Consider the following 14,666-nt stretch of genomic DNA (forward strand, 5'->3'; position numbering starts at 1 on the left):
GGCGTTTGCTCTGTCATGTGATTGTCATTCAGGTTTGTATTTTAAAATGGATTCTTTAGTTATTAATATCGTTTTGCTTGTGTTGCTGTTCGGCATCAGCGGTGCACATTATGAACCGACCTGGGACTCACTGGACTCCAGACCGCTGCCAGGCTGGTACGATCAGGCCAAGTTCGGCATCTTCATTCACTGGGGTGTCTTCTCTGTCCCCAGCTTCGGCAACGAGTGGTTCTGGTGAGACTTCCGTCCATTTGAAGACATTTAAATTGAGACTATACTCATCATGATCGATATAAAATTGGACAAAATCTCTGTTCTGACAACGTCTAAGAAAGTGGACAAAAACAAACTCCTAGATTAACTGCTTTCTTTTTACACAGATAACAATATACTGTGCTCTCCTTGGCAGTAGTAATAATTATACAGGATAAAATATGCTGCCATCTTAGAATAAACATAAATGCTCATGTTTTGTATTGTTTTCTCTTCCAGGTGGAGATGGCAGGAGCAAAAAGTTGAGTCATATGTTGACTTTATGCAGAAGAATTATCCTCCAGACTTCAAGTATCAAGATTTTGCTCCGCATTTCACTGCCGAGTTCTTTGATGCCAAAGAATGGACAGATCTCTTTGTCTCCTCCGGAGCAAAGTACATCGTCCTGACAACAAAGCATCATGAAGGTACAGGACAGGATCGACAGGGAATAACTGCAGCTTGAGCTCTAAAACGAGGTCAAATGTTTTATGTTCTTCAGGTTTCACACTATGGGGCTCAAAGTACTCCTGGAACTGGAACGCGGTGGATGTCGGTCCAAAAAGAGACCTGGTGGAAGAAGTGGCGAGCTCCGTCCGCGCTGACAGCGACCTGCATTTAGGGCTGTACCATTCTCTCTTTGAGTGGTTTAATCCACTCTATCAACTGGATGCTGCCAATAACTTCACTACAAACTACTTTCCCATCAGTAAAACTTTGCCCGAGCTTTATGAGCTGGTTATGAAATACAAGCCAGACGTGTTGTGGTCTGATGGGCCTGGAAGTGGCACTGATCAGTACTGGAACAGCACAGGTTTCCTATCCTGGCTCTACAATGACAGGTAAGTTCAGTCCTACACATCTTATTAGATTCACCATCGCCAGTGTGACAAATTCTCGTCTGTTGCAGTCCTGTACGAGACACTGTGGTTACAAACGACCGCTGGTGCGGCGACTGCCTCTGTAAACATGGGGGGTATTACACCTGTAATGATCGCTACCAGCCGGGACATCTGATCAAACACAAGTGGGAAAATTGCATGACCATCGACAGGAAGTCCTGGGGCTACAGACGAGAAGCTACTCTCGACGACTACCTGACCATCGAGCAGCTCGTAGCGGTGAGATCTGAATATCCACGCCAACCATTGAACTGCTTCATGTAAAATTATTAATGGCTCCATGATTTCTCTACATCGTCTATACAGATGTAGAATGTGAAACATGAACTATAATTTTGTGAAAACGTCTCAACTATCTAGACATTGGTGGAGACTGTGTCCTGCGGGGGGAACCTCCTGATGAACGTCGGTCCGACGCACGACGGGAGGATCATTCCCATCTTTGAGGAGCGTCTGAGGCAGATGGGTCATTGGCTGCAGGTCAACGGGGACGCCATCTACAACACGACAGCATGGCGCTCTCAGAAAGACAGCGTCACCCCCAACATCTGGTGGGCTCATGTTTGTCAAGTTGATACAGGAGCCCATATATTGATAATATTGATGAATATAACTGTACCTGTGTTTCTTTATAGGTACACCTTCAAACCCCAGGAGAAGAGCATCTTTGCCATTTTGTTGGAGTGGCCTAACGATGGCTCTGTGATTCTGAGTGAACCTGTGGTTGCACAAGGACAAACTCAGGTAAGACGACTGTAGTTCCTGCTGACGTGTCTTATTGTCTCTGAGATATACTGATAGTGTGTATACAGTACATGCACAAAAAGTATCCTCATGAAAAATAAATGTCCCTTTATTTCCATGCACTGGGATAAATGTTAGGAATGCAAGTGTTTGCCTCATTACGAAGGCAGACGGGCTTTATTTGAGAGGCAGGCAGCAAAACTTAAGACTGACATGACAGGAGAGTTTGGAAATTCTACATCAGGGTGCAGCTGGTTGGAGGACGGGTTGATCCGGTTGAAGACAGGAAGGCGCGGTACTGATGGAACCATGCATACGTTTAGCAGAAACACAACAACAATCCAAGGACTTCCTGTTGGAATCGCAGCTCAAAGCTCTTTAGCCATGTTCTTTGTGCTAGGCTAGCAGCTGCCTCATGCTAACTCACTGTAACTCACTCCAGCTATGCAAACCAGGGATTACAATAATGTTCAGTATTGATTTAGCCAATAAAGCTATAGTTAAAGTTTGAAATCATTGCAGTGCATTCTGGGAAATGACCCCCCCCCCCCCCTTATTTCACCTTGTCAGCCTTGTTCTCATGTTGCTCTCGTGTCATACAAAGGTGTCGCTCCTCGGTCACGGCTCTCTGCAGTGGCAGCCTGTAAAGCCCGGCGGACTGCGGGTCGTCCTGCCCCAGCTGTCCTTCAGCCAGATGCCTTGCCAGTGGGCCTGGACACTGATGCTGACGGGTGCCAGTTAAAGAGGAAGAGCAGAGTGAACACAACTCACAAAGCTGTACTGTCTGACTCTATCCTCTGTCGTTATCCTTCTGAAATGCATAGGATAACAGTAAACAAGGTCTTTTTAAGTTGGGTAACTTCTGATTCATGACTTTTTACTGTGGGACTTAAAACTCATTTAAATTGAGCTTGGTGGAAGGGTTGGCCCGGTGGCAGAGAAGGGTAGTGTGGTTATCTTTGAACTTTTCTTTGTTAGTAAATTCTATCAGTTAAGATGTTAAAAGTGTAAAAGAAGAGTCAAACAAATCAGATGTTTTGAGACGATGACAAATATGAACGCCAGTTCAAAAGTCTCACTGACTTTACTATGTGAACTTTGAATCAATGTTTTTGAAGGAGATTGTAAAAGGCCAGTCTTTTGAATGTCGCACAAAATCGAACTGTTGGATGTTTAGACGGACATGATAAATATGCGACATGTGTTTGTAATTGTTTGGCCAGATTTATTGAAGGTACATGAATGAACGGTACTGATGTAACGGTCACATTGAGGGATTTGAGCTTCTAATATGAGTCTTTAATACCGATTTCTACATTGTCTCTCTGATTCTCATCTCGTTGGATTTCTTGTTATCTCAGTTCAATAAGAGTCTATTAAAGGATCAGTTCAACGGAATGTGAAAATTCCTTCATTGTCTTCTTGTCCAATGTTGACAGACAGAGTTTCTTTAGAAAACATTCCTGTGGCTTCATAGCAAAACAGCACTGAAGATAAACATCATGTGACTCCATACAGCTCATACAGAATAGTTCAAGTCTCCAGAAGATTACAAATCAAATCTGAAACGATGCTGCACCTTTTTCAAATCGAATTCTTCACTGCAGCCTTTATTAAACTTAAAGCAATAACATGCACCGTCACCGTGTCTGTGGAAGATGACCAAATGTTTTGAGTGTTTTTACATTAAATGTGTCGACTGGACATGTCAAAATTACTTTGTGTGGGACTCGATCTGTGTTTGCAAGTACAAAACTACATTTTGAAAAAAATAAATCATACACTTTCTGGAAACGGTCCCTGTAACTCCGGGATGTCCCGCTGAACAGTTTGTATTTTAAGGTGAATTATAAACATCGTTATCCTCCCTGCTTTTTTCTTGTCTAACGTCATCTCATTTTCTTTATCATGCCACCCGGTCTCCTTTCCTGTATTTGAGTTACTCTGGGTTTGAGTACATTTTATTTTTGTAAACAGTTTACTCTGTGGCCTTTCCTGCTCTGCATTGTTTTGGTTTGTGAAGACGTGACCTACTTCTGCAAAGAGAGGCGTGCTGCACATGCGTCCCTTTGTAGTTGCGTGAAGTTATTCGTACAGCTTTGCCCGAGCAGGCGGGGCTTCACTGCTTAACATTTTTCATACTGATACCAACTCATCGCACTGATTTATTATTACTTCCTTGTGGCTTACCTGTCGCACGTCGTTGCGTTTGCTCTGTCATGTGATTGTCATTCAGGTTTGTATTTTAAAATGGATTCTTTAGTTATTAATATCGTTTTGCTTGTGTTGCTGTTCGGCATCAGCGGTGCACATTATGAACCGACCTGGGACTCATTGGACTCCAGACCGCTGCCAGGCTGGTACGATCAGGCCAAGTTCGGCATCTTCATTCACTGGGGTGTCTTCTCTGTCCCCAGCTTCGGCAACGAGTGGTTCTGGTGAGACTTCCGTCCATTTAAAGACATTTAAATTGAGAATATTTTAAACTCAAGGGTCTTGTGAAAACGGGTACATCCTTCAACATATTCTCATCATGATCCATATAAAATTGGACAAAATCTCTGTTCTGACAACGTCTAAGAAAGTGGAAAAACAAACTCCTAGATTAACCGCTTTATTTTTACACAGATAACAATATACTGTACTCTCCTTGGCAGTAGTAATAATTATACAGGATAAAATATGCTGCCATCTTAGAATAAACATAAATGCTCATTTGTTTTCTCTTTCAGGTGGAGATGTCAGGAGAAAAAAGTTGAGTCATGTGTTGAATTTATGCAGAAGAATTATCCTCCAGACTTCAAGTATCAAGATTTTGCTCCGCATTTCACTGCCGAGTTCTTTGATGCCAAAGAATGGACGGATCTCTTTGTCTCCTCCGGAGCAAAGTACATCGTCCTGACAACAAAGCATCATGAAGGTACAGGACAGGATCGACAGGGAATCACTGCAGCTTGAGCTCTAAAACAAGGCCATAATTTTACATAAAATTCAGCCATGCAGGAAATGTTTTATATGAATAATAATAATAGTGCATTGTTATATGGCTTTTTCTTTCTATACAGAAACTCAAAGCGCTCTTACATTGTGCAATATTAGAATAGAAAGCCTTTATTGTCATGGTATAGTAGCTACACAATGAGATTAGGAGCGCTGCTCCATCTGGTGTTTAAAAACAACATGAAATACAACGATAAAGGAACATTCAAGTAATTGCAGGATGTACAACATAAGTTTAAAGTGATAAAACAGTGCATGCAGAGAGATTGACCAGTACTTTGCATATGTTAATAGCATACATTTGTTATTGCACATAGTGAGTAGGCGTCCTGTTTAGTCCTGATCGTTGTTCAGAGCGCTGATGGCTCTCGGGGAAAAAACTGTCCCTGAGTCTGTTGGTCCTGCTCTTGTGCAACCTGTAGTGCCGTCCGGAGGGCAACAGGTTGAACAAGGTGTGTCCCGGGTGGGAGGAGTCTCTGACAATGTTTGTAGCTCTGCTGAGGTAGCGAGAGCTGGCGATACAGTCCAGGGGGGGCAGAGAGCAGCCGGTGATCTTCTGGGCTGTGTTGATCACTCTCTGCAGGGTTTTCCTCTCCGCTGCTGTGCACGCGGCGTACCACGCCGTGATGCAGTACGCCAGGATGCTCTCCACGGTGGCTCTGTAGAAGGCCACCAGCAGCTTCTCCTCCAGGTGATTCCTCCTGAGCACCCTCGGGAAGTGGAGTCGCTGCTGGGCCTTCTTCACCACCGCCGTGGTGTTTGCAGACCAGGACAGGTCGCCTGTGATGTGGACGCCCAGGAATGTGAATGAGTGGACCCTTTCAACGCAGCCCCCCATGATGGTCAGTGGAGCCGGGTCTGGGCTGCGCTTCCGGAAGTCCATGATGAGTTCTTCAGTTTTCGTGGTGTTCAATGAAAGGTTATTCACCGAACACCACGCCACCAATATTCATTCACTCCATACTTGGTGTTCTTCAGGTTTTACACTATGGGGCTCAAAGTACTCCTGGAACTGGAACGCGGTGGATGTCGGTCCAAAAAGAGACCTGGTGGAAGAAGTGGCGAGCTCCGTCCGCGCTGACAGCGACCTGCATTTAGGGCTGTACCATTCTCTCTTTGAGTGGTTTAATCCACTCTATCAACTGGATGCTGCCAATAACTTCACTACAAACTACTTTCCCATCAGTAAAACTTTGCCCGAGCTTTATGAGCTGGTTATGAAATACAAGCCAGACGTGTTGTGGTCTGATGGGCCTGGAAGTGGCACTGATCAGTACTGGAACAGCACAGGTTTCCTATCCTGGCTCTACAATGACAGGTAAGTTCAGTCCTACACATCTTATTAGATTCACCATCGCCAGTGTGACAAATTCTCGTCTGTTGCAGTCCTGTACGAGACACTGTGGTTACAAACGACCGCTGGTGCGGCGACTGCCTCTGTAAACATGGGGGGTATTACACCTGTAATGATCGCTACCAGCCGGGACATCTGATCAAACACAAGTGGGAAAATTGCATGACCATCGACAGGAAGTCCTGGGGCTACAGACGAGAAGCTACTCTCGACGACTACCTGACCATCGAGCAGCTCGTAGCGGTGAGATCTGAATATCCACGCCAACCATTGAACTGCTTCATGTAAAATTATTAATGGCTCCATGATTTCTCTACATCGTCTATACAGATGTAGAATGTGAAACATGAACTATAATTTTGTGAAAACGTCTCAACTATCTAGACATTGGTGGAGACTGTGTCCTGCGGGGGGAACCTCCTGATGAACGTCGGTCCGACACACGACGGGAGGATCATTCCCATCTTTGAGGAGCGTCTGAGGCAGATGGGTCATTGGCTGCAGGTCAACGGGGACGCCATCTACAACACGACAGCATGGCGCTCTCAGAAAGACAGCGTCACCCCCAACATCTGGTGGGCTCATGTTTGTCAAGTTGATACAGGAGCCCATATATTGATAATATTGATGAATATAACTGTACCTGTGTTTCTTTATAGGTACACCTTCAAACCCCAGGAGAAGAGCATCTTTGCCATTTTGTTGGAGTGGCCTAACGATGGCTCTGTGATTCTGAGTGAACCTGTGGTTGCACAAGGACAAACTCAGGTAAGACGACTGTAGTTCCTGCTGACGTGTCTTATTGTCTCTGAGATATACTGATAGTGTGTATACAGTACATGCACAAAAAGTATCCTCATGAAAAATAAATGTCCCTTTATTTCCATGCACTGGGATAAATGTTAGGAATGCAAGTGTTTGCCTCATTTCGAAGGCAGACGGGCTTTATTTGAGAGGCAGGCAGCAAAACTTAAGACTGACATGACAGGAGAGTTTGGAAATTCTACATCAGGGTGCAGCTGGTTGGAGAACAGGTTGATCCGGTTGAAGACAGGAAGGCGCGGTACTGATGGAACCATGCATACGTTTAGCAGAAACACAACAACAATCCAAGGACTTCCTGTTGGAATCGCAGCTCAAAGCTCTTTAACCATGTTCTTTGTGCTAGGCTAGCAGCTGCCTCATGCTAACTCACTGTAACTCACTCCAGCTATGCAAACCAGGGATTACAATAATGTTCAGTATTGATTTAGCCAATAAAGCCATAGTTAAAGTTTGAAATCACTGCAGTGCATTCTGGGAAATGACCCCTCCCCCCCTTATTTCACCTTGTCAGCCTTGTACTCACGTTGCTCTCGTGTCATACAAAGGTGTCGCTCCTCGGTCACGGCTCTCTGCAGTGGCAGCCTGTAAAGCCCGGCGGACTGCGGGTCGTCCTGCCCCAGCTGTCCTTCAGCCAGATGCCTTGCCAGTGGGCCTGGACACTGATGCTGACGGGTGCCAGTTAAAGAGGAAGAGCAGAGTGAACACAACTCACAAAGCTGTACTGTCTGACTCTGTCCTCTGTCGTTATCCTTCTGAAATGCATAGGATAACAGTAAACAAGGTCTTTTTAAGTTGGGTAACTTCTGATTCATGACTTTTTACTGTGGGACTTAAAACTCATTTAAATTGAGCTTGGTGGAAGGGTTGGCCCGGTGGCAGAGAAGGGTAGTGTGGTTATCTTTGAACTTTTGTTTGTTAGTAAATTCTATCAGGTAAGATGTTAAAAGTGTAAAAGAAGAGTCAAACAAATCAGATGTTTTGAGACGATGACAAATATGAACGAAAGTGTCGTCTGTTAGAACGCCAGTTCAAAAGTCTTACTGACTTTACTATGTGAACTTTGAATCAATGTTTTTGAAGGAGATTGTAAAAGGCCAGTCTTTTGAATGTCGCACAAAATCGAACTGTTGGATGTTTAGACGGACATGATAAATATGCGACATGTGTTTGTAATTGTTTGGCCAGATTTATTGAAGGTACATGAATGAACGGTACTGATGTAACGGTCACATTGAGGGATTTGAGCTTCTAATATGAGTCTTTAATACCGATTTCTACATTGTCTCTCTGATTCTCATCTCGTTGGATTTCTTGTTATCTCAGTTCAATAAGAGTCTATTAAAGGATCAGTTCAACGGAATGTGAAAATTCTTTCACTGTCTTCTTGTCCAATGTTGACAGACAGAATTTCTTTAGAAAACATTCCTGTGGCTTCATAGCAAAACAGCACTGAAGATAAACATCATGTGACTCCATACGGCTCATACAGAATAGATCAAGTCTCCAGAAGATTACAAATCAAATCTGAAACGATGCTGCACCTTTCTCAAATTGAATTCTTCACTGCAGCCTTTATTAAACTTAAAGCAATAACATGCACCGTCACCGTGTCTGTGGAAGATGACCAAATGTTTTGAGTGTTTTTACATTAAATGTGTCGACTGGACATGTCAAAATTACTTTGTGTGGGACTCGATCTGTGTTTGCAAGTACAAAACTACATTTTGAAAAAAATAAATCATACACTTTCTGGAAACGGTCCCTGTAACTCCGGGATGTCCCGCTGAACAGTTTGTATTTTAAGGTGAATTACAAACATCGTTATCCTTCCTGCTTTTTTCTTGTCTAACGTCATCTCATTTTCTTTATCATGCCACCCGGTCTCCTTTCCTGTATTTGAGTCACTCTGGGTTTGAGTACATTTTACTTTTGTGAACAGTTTACTCTGTGGGCTTTCCTGCTCTGCATTGTTTTGGTTTGTGAAGACGTGACCTACTTCTGCAAAGAGAGGCGTGCTGCACATGCGTCCCTTTGTAGTTGCGTGAAGTTATTCGTACAGCGTTGCCCGAGCAGGCGGGGCTTCACTGCTTAACATTTTTCATACTGATACCAACTCATCGCACTGATTTATTATTACTTCCTTGTGGCTTACCTGTCGCACGTCGTTGCGTTTGCTCTGTCATGTGATTGTCATTCAGGTTTGTATTTTAAAATGGATTCTTTAGTTATTAATATCGTTCTGCTTGTGTTGCTGTTCGGCATCAGCGGTGCACATTATGAACCGACCTGGGACTCACTGGACTCCAGACCGCTGCCAGGCTGGTACGATCAGGCCAAGTTCGGCATCTTCATTCACTGGGGTGTCTTCTCTGTCCCCGGCATCTGCACAGAGTGGTTCTGGTGAGACTTCCGTCCATTTAAAGACATTTAAATGTTTCACATGTTGTTATAAAGTGTCTTGGGGAAACTTGTGCATTACACGTAGTTCTTGCATCATTATGGGAAATGTTAAAAAAAATTCTAATTTCATAAAGTAAAAATAAATAAATAAATCTGCCCCTCTATTGTGTTTTGCACGAAAATGTATTTTGAATTGATCCATCCCTCATTCTTCTACCGAGTTTTATGGAACTTTTTTTTTTTTGTAATCCTGTTAATACACCAACTCATCAAATGACACCAGTAATAGTAAACCGCCTTAGAGGAAATAATTTTATTTTGATATATGGGGTAACTATGTGTTTTGCCATCAGTGGACAAAATAATGTTTAAAAAAATATATATTATTCTAGGTATCTGTGGGAGAAAGAAAAAAGACAACCATGTGTTGACTTTATGCAGAAGAATTATCCTCCAGACTTCAAGTATCAAGATTTTGCTCCGCATTTCACTGCCGAGTTCTTTGATGCCAAAGAATGGACAGATCTCTTTGTCTCCTCCGGAGCAAAGTACATCGTCCTGACAACAAAGCATCATGAAGGTACAGGACAGGATCGACAGGGAATCACTGCAGCCTGAGCTCTAAAACGAGGTCAAATGTTTTATGTTCTTCAGGTTTCACACTATGGGGCTCAAAGTACTCCTGGAACTGGAACGCGGTGGATGTCGGTCCAAAAAGAGACCTGGTGGAAGAAGTGGCGAGCTCCGTCCGCGCTGACAGCGACCTGCATTTAGGGCTGTACCATTCTCTCTTTGAGTGGTTTAATCCACTCTATCAACTGGATGCTGCCAATAACTTCACTACAAACTACTTTCCCATCAGTAAAACTTTGCCTGAGCTTTATGAGCTGGTTATGAAGTACAAGCCAGACGTGTTGTGGTCTGATGGGCCTGGAAGTGGCACTGATCAGTACTGGAACAGCACAGGTTTCCTATCCTGGCTCTACAATGACAGGTAAGTTCAGTACTACACATCCAGGGCATCTTAATAGGTTTATCATAGCCACAGGTAATGCAGCCTCATAGGCAGCACGGGTACCAGGAGATAGTGCAGCACAGCCAGTGTCTCCCTTGAGCCGGTCCCAAGAATGGATAAAGGCTGAGGGTTGCGGCAGGAATGACATCTGGCATAAATCTTTCCCCGAACTTAAAATGCAATCAACTTTAATTATGAAAGTCATACCGGATCGGTCGAGGCCCGGGTTAACGACGACCGCTATCAGCTCTGTTAACTAACAGGATTGGATTACTGTGGGTCGATGAAAGAGACACAGTAGAGGAGGAAGACGGGTGCATCAACAGTGAGAGAAGAGGGAATGGAAAAGATTAGGATTGAGAGTAGGGACTTTGAATGTTGGAACGATGACGGGAACAAGCTCGAGAACTAGTGGACATGATGATGAGGAGACCAGGTGGAAAGGAAGCAAGACTAGAAGCTAAGTTGTTTTATTACGGAGGAGGTGGAAAGAGGAAGGGAGTAGGGGGTACAGTAGATGGCAGGGCTAATATCAAACGCCTTGTGTTGTTTTCTATGGCATAAGTATGTAATAGGGCGTGTACGCTTTCAGCAGGAGTTTATATTTAATTTGTTGCCTGTTTAAAATTCATATTTTCTTCCTTTTTCCAGAATAATTAGCAATGCTAACTCTAGCAAAGCTAGCAGCAACGCTATTTATTTACAATCAATAAAGCCCATTTCCCCCCAAAAATATTCTGCAGCAGCGTCGACATAGTTTAAATATATTCTGAAACTACACTTTAACTAACAGGAGACATTTTAACACCATGAAATATTCCGTAACTCGTAAGAAGACGAGAAGCAAGGCTTCCTGTCGCCATACCGGATGTTGTGAAACGTCATATCCGGTCACCCGGTCAACGCTTGTATACATTGTTGCATTTTTGACCTACATTCCGCACATCCGGTCAACCTTTGACCTACATTCCTTCCACTCTGTCAACGTTGTTACATTTTTGACCTACATTTTTGACCTAAATACCTAAACGTAATTAGAATGCTCAGAAATTAGATATTATTATTTATTATTATATATATGCTATTATATATATATATTGCTGTCATATCATAACATATATATAATAAATAATAATTACAATTATTATTTTATATATATGTATATATATATATATATACATGCTCAGAATTATGAATATTTGTAAAAATAATAATATATATACAATTTCTCATCTGTTGCAGTCCTGTACGAGACACTGTGGTTACAAATGATCGCTGGGGCGTCGGCTGCCTCTGTAAACATGGGGGGTATTACACCTGTAAAGATGGCTACCAGCCGGGATATCTGATCAAACACAAGTGGGAAAATTGCATGACCATCGACAGGAAGTCCTGGGGCTACAGACGAAACGCTACTCTCGACGACTACCTGACCATCGAGCAGCTCGTAGCGGTGAGATCTGAATATCCACGCCAACCATTGAACTGCTTCATGTAAAATTATTAATGGCTCCATGATTTCTCTACATCGTCTATACAGATGTAGAATGTGAAACATGAACTATAATTTTGTGAAAACGTCTCAACTATCTAGACATTGGTGGAGACTGTGTCCTGCGGGGGGAACTTCCTAATGAACATCGGTCCGACGCACGACGGGAGGATCATTCCCATCTTTGAGGAGCGTCTGAGGCAGATGGGTCAGTGGCTGCAGGTCAACGGGGACGCCATCTACAACACGACAGCATGGCGCTCTCAGAAAGACAGCGTCACCCCCAACATCTGGTGGGCTCATGTTTGTCAAGTTGATACAGGAGCCCATATATTGATAATATTGATGAATATAACTGTACCTGTGTTTCTTTATAGGTACACCTTCAAACCCCAGGAGAAGAGCATCTTTGCCATTTTGTTGGAGTGGCCTAACGATGGCTCTGTGATTCTGAGTGAACCTGTGGTTGCACAAGGACAAACTCAGGTAAGACGACTGTAGTTCCTGCTGACGTGTCTTATTGTCTCTGAGATATACTGATAGTGTGTATACAGTACATGCACAAAAAGTATCCTACTGAAAAATAAACGTCCCTTTATTTCCATGCACTGCGATAAATGTTAGGAATGCAAGTGTTTGCCTCATTACGAAGGCAGACGGGCTTTATTTGAGAGGCAGGCAGCAAAACTTAAGACTGACATGACAGGAGAGTTTGGAAATTCTACATCAGGGTGCAGCTGGTTGGAGGACGGGTTGATCCGGTTGAAGACAGGAAGGCGCGGTACTGATGGAACCATGCATACGTTTAGCAGAAACACAACAACAATCCAAGGACTTCCTGTTGGAATCGCAGCTCAAAGCTCTTTAGCCATATTCTTTGTGCTAGGCTAGCAGCTGCCTCATGCTAACTCACTGTAACTCACTCCAGCTATGCAAACCAGGGATTACAATAATGTTCAGTATCGATTTAGCCAATAAAGCTATAGTTAAAGTTTGAAATCATTGCAGTGCATTCTGGGAAATGACCCCCCCCCCCCCTTATTTCACCTTGTCAGCCTTGTTCTCATGTTGCTCTCGTGTCATACAAAGGTGTCGCTCCTCGGTCACGGCTCTCTGCAGTGGCAGCCTGTAAAGCCCGGCGGACTGCGGGTCGTCCTGCCCCAGCTGTCCTTCAGCCAGATGCCTTGCCAGTGGGCCTGGACACTGATGCTGACGGGTGCCAGTTAAAGAGGAAGAGCAGAGCGAACACAACTCACAATGCTGTACTGTCTGACTCTGTCCTCTGTCGTTATCCTTCTGAAATGCATAGGATAACAGTAAACAAGGTCTTTTTAAGTTGGGTAACTTCTGATTCATGACTTTTTACTGTGGGATGTAAAACTCATTTAAACTGAGCTTGGTGGCAGGGAGGATAATGGGTGGTACTGGGCCAGATTCAGGAATTTCTAAAATTAAAAATATAAGGCGACACCTTTCCATCTCTCTGTCCCATATCTGTCTATCCATGATTATCGGTGTATGGTCTGTCCTTATCTCCTCAAAAAACGCTGGACAGAATACAATGAGGTTTTGACACACGGGGCACTAATGGTGTACATGTCATATATGGTTTTTCTGAAGTTTGCTTAAAATGCTTTTTTCTATGTCCTTGTTTTAGACATTGTTGATTTGTGCTTTGTTTGCAAGATTAAACCAAACTCTTTTCAGGAATTTCTTGAGACTTTTGTGGGATGTTTCTGGGATTGAATCCAGCCTGTCTGAGTATAATCTGCATGTTGTGCAACGTCTGTTCTTGAAACATTCCGTTTCCTTCCAGTTTTTCTTGTTATCAGTTTGGCTTTTGCAGTCCTGCCATGTCGGGTGTTGTTCGCGCCCCCTGCCGCCGATATCTGCAATAACAGCTGTGTACGACATTTTAAAAGCAAGGTGTCCGCGCAACAACAAAAAAAGAAAAAAAGCGCTCCTTCGTATTTCCCATGCACGGCCTACCCAGGAAATCAAACATCCGACGTGTCGGTGCAATGAGACCATCGGCGACCGGTAAGAACGCTTTCCGGTCGCCGCCTCCCTCCGAGCGCACGCCGGGTCCGACCCGAGACGCGTTTTGTCCCCTAAGATGGTGAGTCCGGCTGCAGGGCTGTTCTCTCTCTGTTGCGTCTGCTCGCTGCTGCACGCCTTTAAGGTGGGAGGTTCCTCTTCGGTAAATGTTCCATGACGCACAGATGGGGGGGTTCGCGAGGGGTTCTCACGTCCGTGAATTGCCCCACTTTGGGAGGCTATCCCCAGCCTGAGAGGCGCATGACAGCTGATCCTCAAAACAACAACAGAACGACGTGAGGACATTATGATGACGTAACTTTGTGGAAATGACTGCGTTATGGTAGTTGCAATGAAAAGCCAAGATGGTTTATTTAAATGATGTTTTTACGTACAGTATGACTCCAACTTATTACCTCACCCAAGCAGAGTTAGAGGATTGTACGTGGTCGTATTTGTGCATGAGATCTTCTCTTTTTTTGGACAGGTAATCCAATAAATAAATCAAATAAATTGATTTCTAGTCGGCTCGTGGGCGAGGGAGAGTCTGATTTGAGGTGGATTCGGGTACAGACAAAGATCCTGAAATGTCTCATAGTTAGTCTGGGAGACACTTAACTCTGCTGGCTCGTAGTGTAAACTGTA

The 14,666-nt window shown here is 43.8% G+C and overlaps 3 protein-coding genes across 3 annotated transcripts; all 3 read left to right on the forward strand.

Annotated features, from left to right (window-relative positions):
* Window positions 1–25: 25 nt before the first annotated feature.
* On the forward strand, window positions 26–3,307 carry fuca2 (alpha-L-fucosidase 2). The gene is made up of 7 exons (XM_068751554.1): window positions 26–234; window positions 493–680; window positions 755–1,094; window positions 1,163–1,373; window positions 1,515–1,705; window positions 1,790–1,898; window positions 2,503–3,307. The coding sequence occupies exons 1-7, from the start codon at window positions 47–49 to the stop codon at window positions 2,638–2,640; spliced, it is 1,365 nt and encodes a 454-aa protein (XP_068607655.1). The 5' UTR covers window positions 26–46; the 3' UTR covers window positions 2,641–3,307.
* Window positions 3,308–4,118: 811 nt separating this feature from the next.
* LOC137907312 (plasma alpha-L-fucosidase-like) lies at window positions 4,119–8,756 on the forward strand. Its single transcript, XM_068751628.1, has 7 exons — window positions 4,119–4,336; window positions 4,631–4,818; window positions 5,877–6,216; window positions 6,285–6,495; window positions 6,637–6,827; window positions 6,912–7,020; window positions 7,623–8,756. Exons 1-7 carry the CDS (start codon window positions 4,149–4,151, stop codon window positions 7,758–7,760), a joined length of 1,365 nt encoding a protein of 454 aa, XP_068607729.1. The 5' UTR covers window positions 4,119–4,148; the 3' UTR covers window positions 7,761–8,756.
* Window positions 8,757–9,270: 514 nt separating this feature from the next.
* On the forward strand, window positions 9,271–13,694 carry LOC137907366 (plasma alpha-L-fucosidase-like). The gene is made up of 7 exons (XM_068751694.1): window positions 9,271–9,477; window positions 9,870–10,057; window positions 10,132–10,471; window positions 11,735–11,945; window positions 12,087–12,277; window positions 12,362–12,470; window positions 13,074–13,694. The coding sequence occupies exons 1-7, from the start codon at window positions 9,290–9,292 to the stop codon at window positions 13,209–13,211; spliced, it is 1,365 nt and encodes a 454-aa protein (XP_068607795.1). The 5' UTR covers window positions 9,271–9,289; the 3' UTR covers window positions 13,212–13,694.
* Window positions 13,695–14,666: the final 972 nt, after the last annotated feature.

The sequence above is a fragment of the Brachionichthys hirsutus genome, chromosome 18 (genome assembly GCF_040956055.1).
Source record: "Brachionichthys hirsutus isolate HB-005 chromosome 18, CSIRO-AGI_Bhir_v1, whole genome shotgun sequence".
In the NCBI taxonomy this organism is placed as follows: domain Eukaryota; kingdom Metazoa; phylum Chordata; class Actinopteri; order Lophiiformes; family Brachionichthyidae; genus Brachionichthys; species Brachionichthys hirsutus.